Source organism: Microtus oregoni, unplaced genomic scaffold (assembly GCF_018167655.1).
Source record: "Microtus oregoni isolate MIOR12 unplaced genomic scaffold, Mior012 000019F_ref0000042, whole genome shotgun sequence".
Taxonomy (NCBI): domain Eukaryota; kingdom Metazoa; phylum Chordata; class Mammalia; order Rodentia; family Cricetidae; genus Microtus; species Microtus oregoni.
The window spans coordinates 19,056,542-19,069,486 of NW_024543078.1; the positions used below are offsets into that span (position 1 = coordinate 19,056,542).

Genomic DNA, 12,945 nt, shown 5'->3' on the forward strand with positions numbered 1-12,945 from the left:
GCTCTTAGGGTTACTGGATGTTGTGGGCAGAGAGAAAGACAAGAGGATTTTGTATGTGTAACTATTCTGCATTCTAAAGCTTCTGTTGTACTGTTCAGTCCCTGAACAGCAGCTGCTGGACATCGAGGACTGTGACCTCAATGTGGTGAGACTGTGTTTTCAAGTCTTCCTTTCTGATGAACATGGCAACGTGACCACTGCTCTTCCGCCCATTGTTTCTAACCCGATTTATGACAACCGTAAGTGCTTTCATTTACTTATGTCTGTAATCTTAGCTTGTTTTATTTCCTTAATTGTTAAAACTTTAAAGTATTTTCTTAATTACAAAAGGAGTATGTTAGGTGGGTATGGTAGCTCGTGTCTGTAATTTTAGCAATCAGAAGGCTGAGACAGGAAGATAAAATTTGAAGGCTTTATGGGCTATACAGTGAGACCTTGTTTCAATAAAGAAAAAGAAGCCAGGTGTGGTGATCCATCTGTCTGCCTCTGCTTCCCAAGTGCTGGGATTAAAGGCATGAGCCACATTTTCTGGCAACATATATGGTTACCTATTAATTTTAAGAAATCATTACCCAGTTAAAGGGTATTTGGCTAATTTCCTTCTTGTCTGCTTGTGAACAAATTATACTGAAATAAATATATTTATGTGTGCATTTTAAAGACATATATATACATATCTATCATCTGTCATATCTATGTGTGTATGTTCATGTGTATGTGGAGTTCAGAAGAAAATTTGCAGGACTTCTCTGCTTCCACCCTGGAATCAAACTCAAGTTGTCAGGCTTGGCAGCACCACCATTACCCACTTAACTATCTCTTTGGTTTATGAATATTCATATATTATGCAAATATTTCTGGCATTTGTTTTCAGAAGTATAAATTTTGACAAGACTGTATCAGAGGATATCGAAGTTTATTTGAAAAAAAATATAGAACTCCTCCAAAATATTTTGTACACTCACCAGTGGTGTATGCTACACCTATTTTGCATGTAGAATACTGGTCCATAGAGTATAGAAGTAGATTATTCATATCAGAGATCCTTGGGTGTCTTGAAGGACTACTATAATAATATTGGGCAGAAAAATGAAAATTGCATTGCCCTACGGGTGTAGCTAATGATGTAAAAAGACTAGTCATGGTGTGCCCTTATCAAAAATTGGGAGGCAGAGTCAGGAGAATTGCTCAGATTCAAAGCTCAGCTAGCCTAGTGTACATAGCTTCAAAAAAACAAGAGACTGTATCTCAAAGGAGGTGGAAATCCAGGACTAGCAAGCACCTAAGATTGTCCTACGACCTCCACACATGTGCCATGGCACACGCTTACCTGTGCTCACACACGTCTACACCCAGACATACTTCAACAACACACATAAAAATATTCAGTTTCCTTTATCTATGTATTAAGATTTGTATCTATTCTCTAAATTATTTTCCTCTAATTTTTCCCCTTACAACGTAATAAATATACTTCTACTAGCTAGTTTTATGCCAACTTGACACAAGCTAGAGCCATCGGAGAGCCTCTATTGAGAAATTGTCTTCATAAAATCTGGCTGTAGGCAGGCATGTTGGGAGTTTTCTTAATTAGTGACTCATGGAGGAGGGCCCATTCTATTGTGGGTGGAGCCAATCCGAGGCTGGTAGTTTTAGGTTCTGTAAGAAAACAGGCTGAGCAAGCCAGTAGGCAGCACCCCTCTATGACCTTTTGTAGCATAAATAATAAAAACACAGTGACAGATATTGGGGTTCAACTCGAAGGTCAGAAAAGCAGCTAAGACACTAGAGAGCTCTTACCACTATGAAATCTTCAGACTGAAAGAGAGTGAGTTCCTGTCTCACCCTACCTTATATTCCTCTCTAGTGCTGGAAGTAAAGGTGTGCACCACCACCAAGCAGGCTCTATGGCTAACTAGTTTGGCTGCTTGGATTAAAGGTGTGTGCCATCACTGCCGGGCCTGTACGGCTGACTAGTGCGACTGTTTTGCATTCTGGTCTTCAGGCAAGCTTTATTTATTAAAAGACAAATGAAATATCACTACATTTCCCTTTTCTTGTCTAAAGTAAAAAGAAGACTATAACTAATACAAGGAAACTATATATAGTAAGTGCAGTAACTATATACAATATATACAGGCAGTAAATACACCTTACAATGTCTTGTCCATTTGCATTTGACAAATTCAGAGAAAATACTCCATGTCTACCTTATCTTGGTGAGTCCAAAGTCCTGCACCTAATTTACTTTCTATCATAACTTGCTTTCTGCATCTGGTAAACAAAGAAAACTATAATTATCTAGTCTTCAGCTCCCTCATAAAACCAAGAAGGAAATAATATTAATCGAGTAAGCAGAAAGTGTGAGCAAGTGACTTCCAAAAAAATGTGAGAAATGACAGAAACAGTTAGCTGCCTGGACAGTCACCCAAAGTTCCTCTGCAATATTGGGGTAAAATCTTCAGCCTACATACAGGCCTATTATATCCGACAGACTTTTCTGTGAAGCACAATATTCTAAATGGTTGTCCCTTCTTGTCTTGACAATGTCTGGCAGTCACTTTCTTTTGTGTCCTGCTTGTCCAATTAGGACAGCATGCAGTCAGCAGTCAAAGCAGGAACATTTTCTTGCCCAGGTACTTACTTTTGCCACAAAGTAAACTCCATGTGGAGTTTCTTTGATGTCCATTATCTTCTCTGAAGTAGAATGGTGATGCAGGAGCAGACATGTCTCATTGTCATAAAAAAGAACCTATGTTATTAAAACATCTTAAATGCCATAGTCGGTAGATCTCTGAAATGTTTGAAGATGACCTGTCTGTCTAAAATACATCTTCATTTAACCTTGAAAATATACCTGATATGACTACAAGTTCCATTATAATAGGTGATTAACTATTAACCTGCATTTCCTTATTATCCTAAACAGTTGATAATAATAATTTTCAAGGATTATAAATTTTCATTACATTTTTAAATGAGACTTATAGGTACAATAGCTTGAACAAGAGTAGGAAATGTATGTACAATATGTTCTAACAAAATTAACCTCAAATTTGTATCAATATACAAAATGTGTATACAATATACAAAAATCCAATCCAAGGTAAAACATTTAAAACTAGTAGTTGCTTTTTAAAAGTAGATTCAATAATCTATCTTTTTTTCTTATCATATCTATAACCTCCCTTTTTCTTTTCAGACTTTTTATTGTATCTATATCCCCTTTTTTCTTTTCAGAGTAGATTTAATAATCTACCCTTTTATCCTGTCAAATCTATAGCCCCCTTTTTTCTGTTCAAAACAAGAACTCTGAATCTAACCTCCTTTGTTCAACTTTTCTCCTGACCGTAACCAATAAGTACCCTCCCATAAATTATGAAAAATATCCATAACCCATTAAACAACCAAAAACCGCCCACACCATCTCTATGAAATGTGAGCATCGTATTCTTAAATTTACTTCCTGCTGTCTGGGGGGTGGGGGAGGCAATAATATCTTTAGGAGATCCTGAAAAGAAAATTTTGGGTGAATTCTCAAGTCTTGGGAGAGGTAGTTGTATCATTTGTTGTCCAATTTCATTGTTGTCCAATGGGAAAGTGCAGGACTTGTCTCAAGTCCTGGCTAGAGTAGTCTTTTAGGCTGGATTATCTCAGCTAGCCACCTTGAAACTGTTCAGAGCAGTTTGTAGTCAAAACCAATCTTTAGGTGGTGTTTTTCAGCTTAGTGGTGTTATCATAGTCCCGGAGGAATCATCATTGAGAGGGTCCATCCTCCTTATGGAGACTCCAAAGGTTACTGTTAGGCATTGCTCATTGTTCACTGTAGAAAACTAATAGAGACTTGAACCTGAAATCATCTACAGAAAGGCAGATGAAACCTTTATCCATAATTAGTTAGTACTCTGAATGACCATTAATGTCATGAAAAAAACGTTTAGATTAATCTTACAGATTTTGTACCTTAAGAAAAGCTGTTAATGAGTTATTATAAACCGAAGAATTATGAGATTAGTAGCAATATAATAGTCCTTAAATATTTGTTTTTCTGCTGTCTCATATTAAGTGACTCTATTGACATGAGACAGAGATTTTGGATTTCACTTTAATAAGCCTGCTTGGATTTAGAGAAGGAGAGAACCACACTCTAGATCCAAAGCCAGCTTTCATCTTTGATAGGACTGAGACTACAAAAAAACCATTTGCATTATACATCTGTAGAGAACAGCAAAAACAAATGTTTAGGAAGATCTATGAAATTTTATTCTGTTGGAAATGTGACATACCAATAGGCCAGTTTACTCTTTTTCTTTGAACCTTTTTTCTGTATGATTTGCCCTTTTTCTTCTGATGTCGCATTTGTCCAGTGGTCTTCAGATTTAAATTTTGTATTCAGTTTATATATTAAAAAACCAATTCTAAGATAATATCTTTCCTTTGCATTAAAATTCCTGTAGGGGAATGTTTGGAGGGTAATATGACCAGAATGTAGTTAAGATTTGGATCTACATGATCCACCTGTGATTTCTGTAATTTCTCTTCAATCAAAGGCAATTCTCTCTGAGCTTCAGTTGATAATTCCCTGGGACTATTTAAGATAGTTCTTGCCACCAGCTAAGGTTTTGTTTTAATTAATTAGGTCATCAGGACCTATACCAATAGTGTGCTGTAGATGAGAAATGTCTTCTAGCAATCTTTGGAAGTCATTAAGTGTCTGCAACCAATCACTCTTAATTTGCACCTTTTAGGGTCTAATTTGTTGTAAACCTATTTTATAACCTAAATAATCAAAAGAATCTCCTCTTTGTATTTTTTCAGGATCAATTTGTAATCCCCAACAGTGCAAAATTTTCTTTACTTCTTCAAACATTCTTTCTAAAGTATCTCCTTTTGAATCAGATAGCAAAATGTCATCCATATAATGGTAAACTATAGATTCAGGAAATTGCTTACCAATGACTGACTTACAAAATATTGTCATAGGCTGGGGCTATTTACTATCACCCATGGGAGAATCTTCCATTGGTATCTTTTAACTGGCTGAGAATTATTATAAGTAGGCAATGTAAAGGCAAATTTTTCTCTGTCCTTTTCTTGTAAAGGTATAGTGAAGAAACAACCTTTTAAATCAATATCTATAAGAGGCCATCCTTTAGGTAATAGAGAAGACAATGGAATTCCAGACTGTAAAGAACCTATTAGGTGAATCACCTTAATTAACAGCTCTTAGATCTGTCACCATTCTCCGTTTTCCACATATCTTTTTAACAACAAATACAGGACAATTCCAAGGACTGGTTGGTTCTTTAATATGCTGAGCATCTGGTTGCTCCTGTACCAGCTGTTTTAAAGCCTGCAATTTCTCTATTGTAAAAGGCCATTGCTTACCCATACAGGTTTGTCTGTCAACCATTTTAAAGGTAGGGCTCTTGGTGCCTTTGAAATATCAGCAGCTGTTGTGACCTGTTATGTACAACCTGAATGGTCAGTGACTGTTCTTTATAATATCTTGTAACATTTTTCCCAGGAACATAGACATTAATTTATGGTTTGTTTCTAAGATTTGTGGAATGTTAATCTGAGTATTCCATTACTGTAACAAATCATGTCCTCACAAATTTATTGCTATGTTAGCCACATATGGTTTTAATATTGTTCTTTGTCCTTCTGACCCTATACATTTGACCCATATCATGTTCTGCTTTACCTGAGATAAAGTTATGATCCCTAAAAACTGAACATTTACATCCTGAAGAGGCCAGTCTGAATGCCAAGATTCTGATGAAATTGTTACATCTTTATCTGTGTCTTCCAGACCTTCAGTGACAATGCCTTTTATTTGTATTTTTAATTTTGGTCTCTGTTCCTTCATATAAGTTTGTCAAAATACTTTATGGTTTCTCCTCAATTTTTTGTTCTTTCTTCTATACATGTTGTATTATCCAGAGCAGTATGATTTCTTATAATATGCATTAGGTTCATTATTTGCTCTGGGAAGAAGTTTCCTCTATGACGGTAGGGAACAACTGAACCAGATTTGGCATAGGAGCCTGTGAGAGGCCCCTCAGGGAGTTTCCTGATGGCTAAGGATTACCTTGACTATTCCTTGTTGACGTGTATTCATTAGTCTGATGCCTGCCTTTTCCACACCTCTGCATAATCCAGAAGGGAGGGGCATTCTGAATGGATTATTCTTAGGAAAAAAAATTAGTTCTAGGAATGCATTTTGTACAGTCCATTTTAAGGTGACCTTGTTTGCCACAACTATAGCATTTGACATTTTGAGTTTTCCTCAAACCTCTGGAAATCACCTTTCCTATCCATGCACCATCATGGTCATGACATTCAATATTAACTGTATCTAGACTTCATTTATCCAAAGGTGCAGACCTTGCCTTTAATGGCCTAATTATCCTTTTGTATAGAGCATTGGCATTTTCAAAAGCCATAGATTCAATTATTATTTGTCTAGCTTCTCAATTTGGTTTCATTCTATTTAGTGCTGAAGTCAATCTTTTTAAGAAATCCCTAAAGGCTTCCTTGGGCCCTGTATAACTTTAGTAAATGACTCAATTTTCTTTCCTATTTCTCCAATTCTGTCCCAAGCATTCAAAGCTGCTGGGTGGTATAAATCCAGGGTGTGGTCATCATATACAGCTTGCCTTTCAAAAGTAGCATCATCTCCTTCTCCAACAATTTGATCTTAGGAGAATTCCCTACCTCTGGCTTTACTGCATTGTTCAATAATCTTAGCTTCTTCTCTGAACCTGATACTCCATTGTAATTGTGGACCAGGCTCTCAAACACCTGTAACTAAGTCTATCCAGTCTTTAGGGTAATTCTATTATGAACTGACCACAAGTTTAACATTGGCTTCACAAAAGGTGTGCCATATGAGACTATTGCTTCCTTTAATCTCCTTAAATCTAACAATATCACAGGAGTCCAGTTAACTGTAACAGAGCCTCTGCCATCTGGCAATTCCTGTAAGGTTACTGGATATATCAAAGTTGGTTGTCTGAAAACCTTAGGCTTTTCCTCTGTATTCTTATAATGCAAAGCTGAAGTTGGTTCCTCTGTCTGGATTTGAATACCTCTTTGATCTGTTTCATTAGGTTTTTCTCAGGCCTGTATCTTATCATTCAGATTAACAAACTTTTTTAGTGATAAGACAAAAATCATAAATCTGATAATGTTTATAATTGACGTTACATAAATCTCATCTAAAATAGATATTCTCTCATTTAATCATTTCATTTTAAAACTGTCCAGCATAGCCAGGCGGTGGTGGCACATGCCTTTAATCCCAGCACTTGGGAGGCAGAGGTAGGTGGATCTCTGTGAGTTTGAGACCAGCCTGGTCTACAAGAGCTAGTTCCAGAACAGGCTCCAAAGCTACAGAGAAACCCTGTCTCAAAAAACAAACAAACAAACAAAAAGAATTCCCAATTGTCTTACCAAATCTACCCACGATATGGAAGATGTGAGGGTTATTGCTGCTACGTAGAACAGTGAAAGCCTGACTGGATTTCAAGGCAGCTGCTAAGTTTGGCAGCAGCCCGAGAAGGGGGTTTAGGGAGAGCCTGCCACCCACAGTGGAGAGAGAGAGAGATGCAGATAGGGGAGAAAGGGAGAGAAAGAAGGAGAGGGAAAGAGAGAGAGAGCGCAGTGCCCACAGGCTAAAAGAAACACAGTTGATTGTTCTGAAAAAGTGTGTGTGGCCGGGGCTGTCTGAATATAGAACCAGCCGATTTGGGGCAGGTGAGTCCTGTAGTGTTTGGAGCCCAGGTGCTTCTGGAGTTTGGGGTGCAGCTGGAGACTGTCACAGAGGAAAATCTCCAACTTGCTCAGAGGCTTGGGGAAAAAAAGAAAAGAAAGCCTAGCCATGTGGGACTGGAGCCCCACATGCAGCTCCAGCCTGTGACAGTGGTTAAAAAATCACAGGCAGACAGCTTTTTCATGAATTTATACCTTAAATTTTGGGCGCCAAATGTAGCATGAATAATAAAAATCCAAATACAGATATTGCGGTTCAACCTGAAGATCAGAAAAGCAAAGCAGCCAACCACTAGAGGAGAGCTCTTACCTCTATGAAATCTTCAGACTGAAGAGACTGAAGAGAACGAGTTTCTGTCTCATCCCACCTTATATTCCTCTCTAGTGCTGGGATTAAAGGTGTGTGTCACCACCACCAGGCCTCTATGACTAACTAATGTGTGCCACCGCTGCCTGTCCTGTATGACTGACTAGTGCGGCTGTTTTGTGTTCTGGTCTTCAGGCAAGCTTTATTTATTAAAAGACAAATAAAATATCACTACAGCCTTTGCATCAACTCCTGCCTCCAGGTTCTTGCCCTGTATGAGTTTCTACCCTCTCTGCTTTTGATGATGAACTGTTCTATGGAAATGTGAGTGAAATAATCCCTCTCCTCCCCAAGCTGCTTCTGGTCATGGTGTTTCATCATAGCAGTAGTAATGTTAATTAAGACAATACTGAGACATTTTTAAAATTTTTTTCATGTTTAGGTGCCCCAAATACTGCTGAATTAAGGATTTGTCGTGTAAACAAGAACTGTGGAAGTGTCAGGGGAGGAGACGAAATATTTCTACTTTGCGACAAAGTTCAGAAAGGTATTTGCTAATTTTGTTTCTTTGAATTAGTAATATATTTTTAATTAATATATGTATTTTACCTTGTTCCCCCATTGTTACTAATCTTTGGCACCTTATTCACTAGATGACATAGAAGTTCGTTTTGTGTTGAATGACTGGGAAGCTAAAGGGATTTTTTCACAAGCTGATGTACACCGCCAAGTAGCTATTGTTTTCAAGACTCCTCCATATTGCAAAGCCATATTGGAGCCTGTGACTGTGAAGATGCAGCTGCGGAGACCTTCCGACCAGGAAGTTAGTGAATCTATGGATTTCAGATACCTGCCAGATGAAAAAGGTATGAGGGTAGTCATGTACATACACACAGAGAGAGAGAGAGAGAGAGAGAGAGAGAGAGAGAGAGTGTGTGTGTATTGGAAACAGAGTCTCATGTACTCCATGATGTCTATGAACTTGCTGTGTAGCTAAGGCCGAATGATCCTCCTGCCTGCACCTCCTGACTGTTGGGATTGCAGACATGGGACACTGTGCTCCCCACTCCACCTTGTTAAATGTGGTGCTAGGGGTAGAACTCAGCGTTTTATGCACACTAACAAGTGCTGAACCAGCCCAGTTGCATTCTCAGCTAAGAACAGATCATCTTCTTAAGCTGATCATGCTGGTAATATTGTAAAATAAACACGTGAGTGCAGTTTGTTTGTTTGTTTGTTTTGTTTCTCAAGATAGGGTTTCTCTGTGTAGCAGTCCTGGCTGTCCTGGAACTCACTCTGTAGACCAGGCTGGCCTCAAACTCACTGAGATCTGCCTGCCTCTGCCTCCCATGTGTAGGGATTAAAGGCGTGCGCCACCACCACCTGGCTTTTGAATGCAGTTTTATATCTTTGTATTTTTTTCTTTTCCTAAACGTTTTCAGGATTGTGTCTTTGTCTTTGTTTTTTTTTTCTTGCTTTTTACATTTTTTGGAGGGTTTCAATAATTTGAGAGTTCTTGAACTGTTGGATCATATTTTCTCTCAATGTTTATTTTTGGATTCACTTTTTGTACTTACTGTGCCCTTTTATATTTGGAAAGTTTTTTAATGCTATCTGTTTTGGTTTATGTATTCCCAGACCTTCTTTCATTAGTTCATGTTGACTTATATGTTTTTAGGGTGAAAAATGAGTAGTTTAAGCTGCTTATAAGAAAAGTGTCCCTGACAGCTGATATAGGATCTATTGTACTGTATGTATTGTATGTCTTTACAGGTCTACATGACTCACATGCACTCAGAGCACTGCCATGTGCTCTCAGTGCGCCTACTTAATGGTGAAGGGGATAGAACCCATGATGATTTACTGCTTTTTTCTGCTTTCTTTTTTAATCAGATGCATATGGCAATAAATCAAAGAAACAAAAAACAACTCTACTTTTTCAGAAACTGATGCAAGATTGTGGTAAGAATATCTTTGATTGGTTTATATTTAAACTAATTTCTTTGCTTTACTGGTTTTTAAATTTTTTTAATTATAAACTTTTTTCAAGTTACATTTAATAATAGAAAATTTTTATCATAGCAGCTAACTTTCCTGAGAGAATAAGAACTGTCCCCTCAGGGTCAATTGGAGATGGAAGATTCATCAAAAAAGGTATTTTATCCCTATTAAATGTTGTTTTTCCACATTTTAGGAAAAAATGCTTTTTAAATATTTTTATTTTCTACAGATTTTCTCATGCTTTCAATATTTCATTGAGCTGCTCTGTGCCTCTGGAGGTTGTGTTGGAAACTGATTCTATTTTGGGGATTTTTTTGTGCAAGCAATTACATTTTGTTGATACACTGGTATCTTAGTCCCTGTTGTACTGCTGGGAAGAGACACCATGACCACGGCAGCTCTTACAAAGGAAAACATTTCATTAGGGCTGGCTTACAGTTTCAGAGCTTTAGTTCAGTCTCTTCATGACGGCATGCAAGCAGACATGGTGCTGGAGAAGGAGCTGAGAGTTCTACATCCATATCCACAGGCAGCAGAAGCCCCAGTGTGTCATACTGGGCATAGCTTGAGCATATGAGACTTCAAAGCCCACCTCCACAATGACACACTTCCTCCAACAAGGCCACACCTCCTAATAGTGCCTTTCCCTGTGGGCCAAGTATTCAAACATGAGTCTATAGGGCTCATTCGTATTCAAACCACCACAGCTGGTAAAATTGCTAATTGCACTGTGTCCTGGGAGAAATGATGTGGATATGGCGCTAAGCTCCTTTGGTTGCAGTGTCTCTCACTGCCTTTTTAATTGGTGCTGCAGCAGACCTCAGGCATGCGAGCACTTGCTGGCAGGCCCAGTCCACTCCAGACCTAGACTCCCTTTTTCCTTCTGCATCAACAGATTCGAGTAGTTCCAACAGAGGTTGCTCACCCAACATACCTTAAAACCATCTGGCCTTTGATGGAAGATATTTTATGAGCCCCTGACAAATTTTCCATCTTCTTTCCTTAAATTGGTACTTTATCCTGGTTTATATAATACTTTTGTAATATGTCAATAAATACAGTTTTTATGATAGGGAATTTTGTAGTACCATAGGGTCATATCTTAGTAAGTCTTAAAAACTCTATTTTTTAGTTTTTCCCAATGAATGTCTTCTCCATCTCTCCATTTTCTCCTAAAAGTAGAGACTATATCCAATATTTACCTGCCATGTTTTAAAGATGTACCTATATGGCTCAAAAAGTTGGATTTTTATATTTAACTTGAAGAAAATTACATATACCAACATTTTTAAAAATCATTTTTCATCTATTTATAAAACAATTACACGTTACTAAATTTAGTTTTGAAATCATGTAATAATTTTTGCGCTTTTTTTTTATTTGAAATGTATCAGTTCCCTGGAAAAATTTTAGTGGGTTTTTATAATTTCAATTCAAAAATAATGCTTTAGGTTAATTAGTTCACCTTAATTTATAAAATACATTTTCTTCTACAGAACCCAACTTGTTTCCTCATGGTACCGTTTTACCAGAAATGCCCAGGTCTTCAGGAGTGTCAAGTCAAGCCGAACCCTACTATTCTTCATCTGTGCCCATCTCAAGTGGACTGACACATCACCCACCAGCCATGGCCTCAGTGGTCTCTCCACCTACAAGCTGGTCACCAGTGACCCACCCCACCTCACGCTCAGTCAGTACAAATACATTGAGTAGCTTCTCAGCAGCAACAGTGCCCTCTAACTCACCAGGCGCCCTTGGGTTCCTAGAAGTGCCTGGTATCGAGTTAAGTGCTCCTAATGCTTGCCTCTATACCGATGGCCTAGCTAGAATGGAAACACCATCCATGTCACCGGCTGACTTATATAGCATTTCTGATGTCAACATGCTGGCTAATAACCCTGGGAATGTGATGACAGCCAGCAATGATAACGTGGGGGACACTGATCATCCAAGACTTGTGAGCGTCAATCTTGAAAACCCTTCATGTAACTCAAGGTTAGACCAAAGAGACCCGAGACAACTACACCAGATGCCTTCTGCCAGTTTATCAGCCAGCACCAGATCTAATTCTGTCTTTGTTTCACAGCCAGATGCATTCAATAGGTCAAACTTCAATTGTGTCGAAAACAGCCTGATAAATGAGCCTGGACCGTCGAATGATGCAAATAGTCACAATTTTGCTCAGAACAGTCAATATTCAAGTATTGACACTCTGCAGAGTGAGCAGTTGAGTGATTCTTTTGCATATACTTTTTTTTAAATATGTTTCAGGACTTAAATCTAGGGAGCTATAAAGTTTAAGGTATATAGACTACAAAGAGAAGGTTCAGAAGTAGAAACTGTAGAGGGCTCTATGATTTTACTTTGAAAGATGCTGAAATTGGATTGCTTGGTGTGACGTGTTCTTTCATATGTCCTCAAGACAAGCTATATGTCTTTCGTAATGTATTAATGTATTAGTTAAATGAATTGATATTTGCTTTTAAGCAGATTTAAGGTAAAACGTGTAATGGCTATGCCATTGGGAAATAAACTCATTATTATTGTTGAGGCCCATAGACTAAAGTGACCCCTAAGGGGTTTTCTGGGGTTTCTTGGTATTTTTAGGGGTGTGTGTGTGTGTGTGTGTGTGTGTGTATGTGTGTGTGTGTGTGGTGTGTGACAGAGACAGAGACGGGGGCGGGGGGATCGCTGAAGTGAGATTTCAAGGTATGGAGGGTTTTTGTTTTCTATTTTTATATTATTTAGACTCATACCACTAAGGCTACTTAGGAAATTAGCTTTGGGCTGGAGAGATGGCTTAGCAGTTAAGAGCACTGACTGTTCTAAAGGTTCTGAGTTCAATCCCAGCAACCACATGG

The 12,945-nt window shown here is 38.1% G+C and overlaps 1 protein-coding gene across 3 annotated transcripts in view; it reads left to right on the plus strand.

The window, feature by feature from the left end:
• The window catches only part of Rel (REL proto-oncogene, NF-kB subunit), a 34,931-nt gene extending 22,297 nt beyond the window's left edge, over positions 1 to 12,634 (plus strand). For 2 of the 3 annotated variants that reach the window (XM_041668699.1, XM_041668701.1), the window contains exons 5-10: positions 99 to 239; positions 8,526 to 8,630; positions 8,737 to 8,949; positions 9,977 to 10,045; positions 10,166 to 10,237; positions 11,581 to 12,634. In XM_041668699.1, the coding sequence (XP_041524633.1) occupies positions 99 to 239; positions 8,526 to 8,630; positions 8,737 to 8,949; positions 9,977 to 10,045; positions 10,166 to 10,237; positions 11,581 to 12,344 (1,364 nt within the window). In that variant the 3' untranslated portion in view covers positions 12,345 to 12,634. The remainder of the gene's footprint in view (positions 1 to 98; positions 240 to 8,525; positions 8,631 to 8,736; positions 8,950 to 9,976; positions 10,046 to 10,165; positions 10,238 to 11,580) is intronic. The other variant, XM_041668700.1, reaches the window with a different exon arrangement.
• Positions 12,635 to 12,945: the final 311 nt, after the last annotated feature.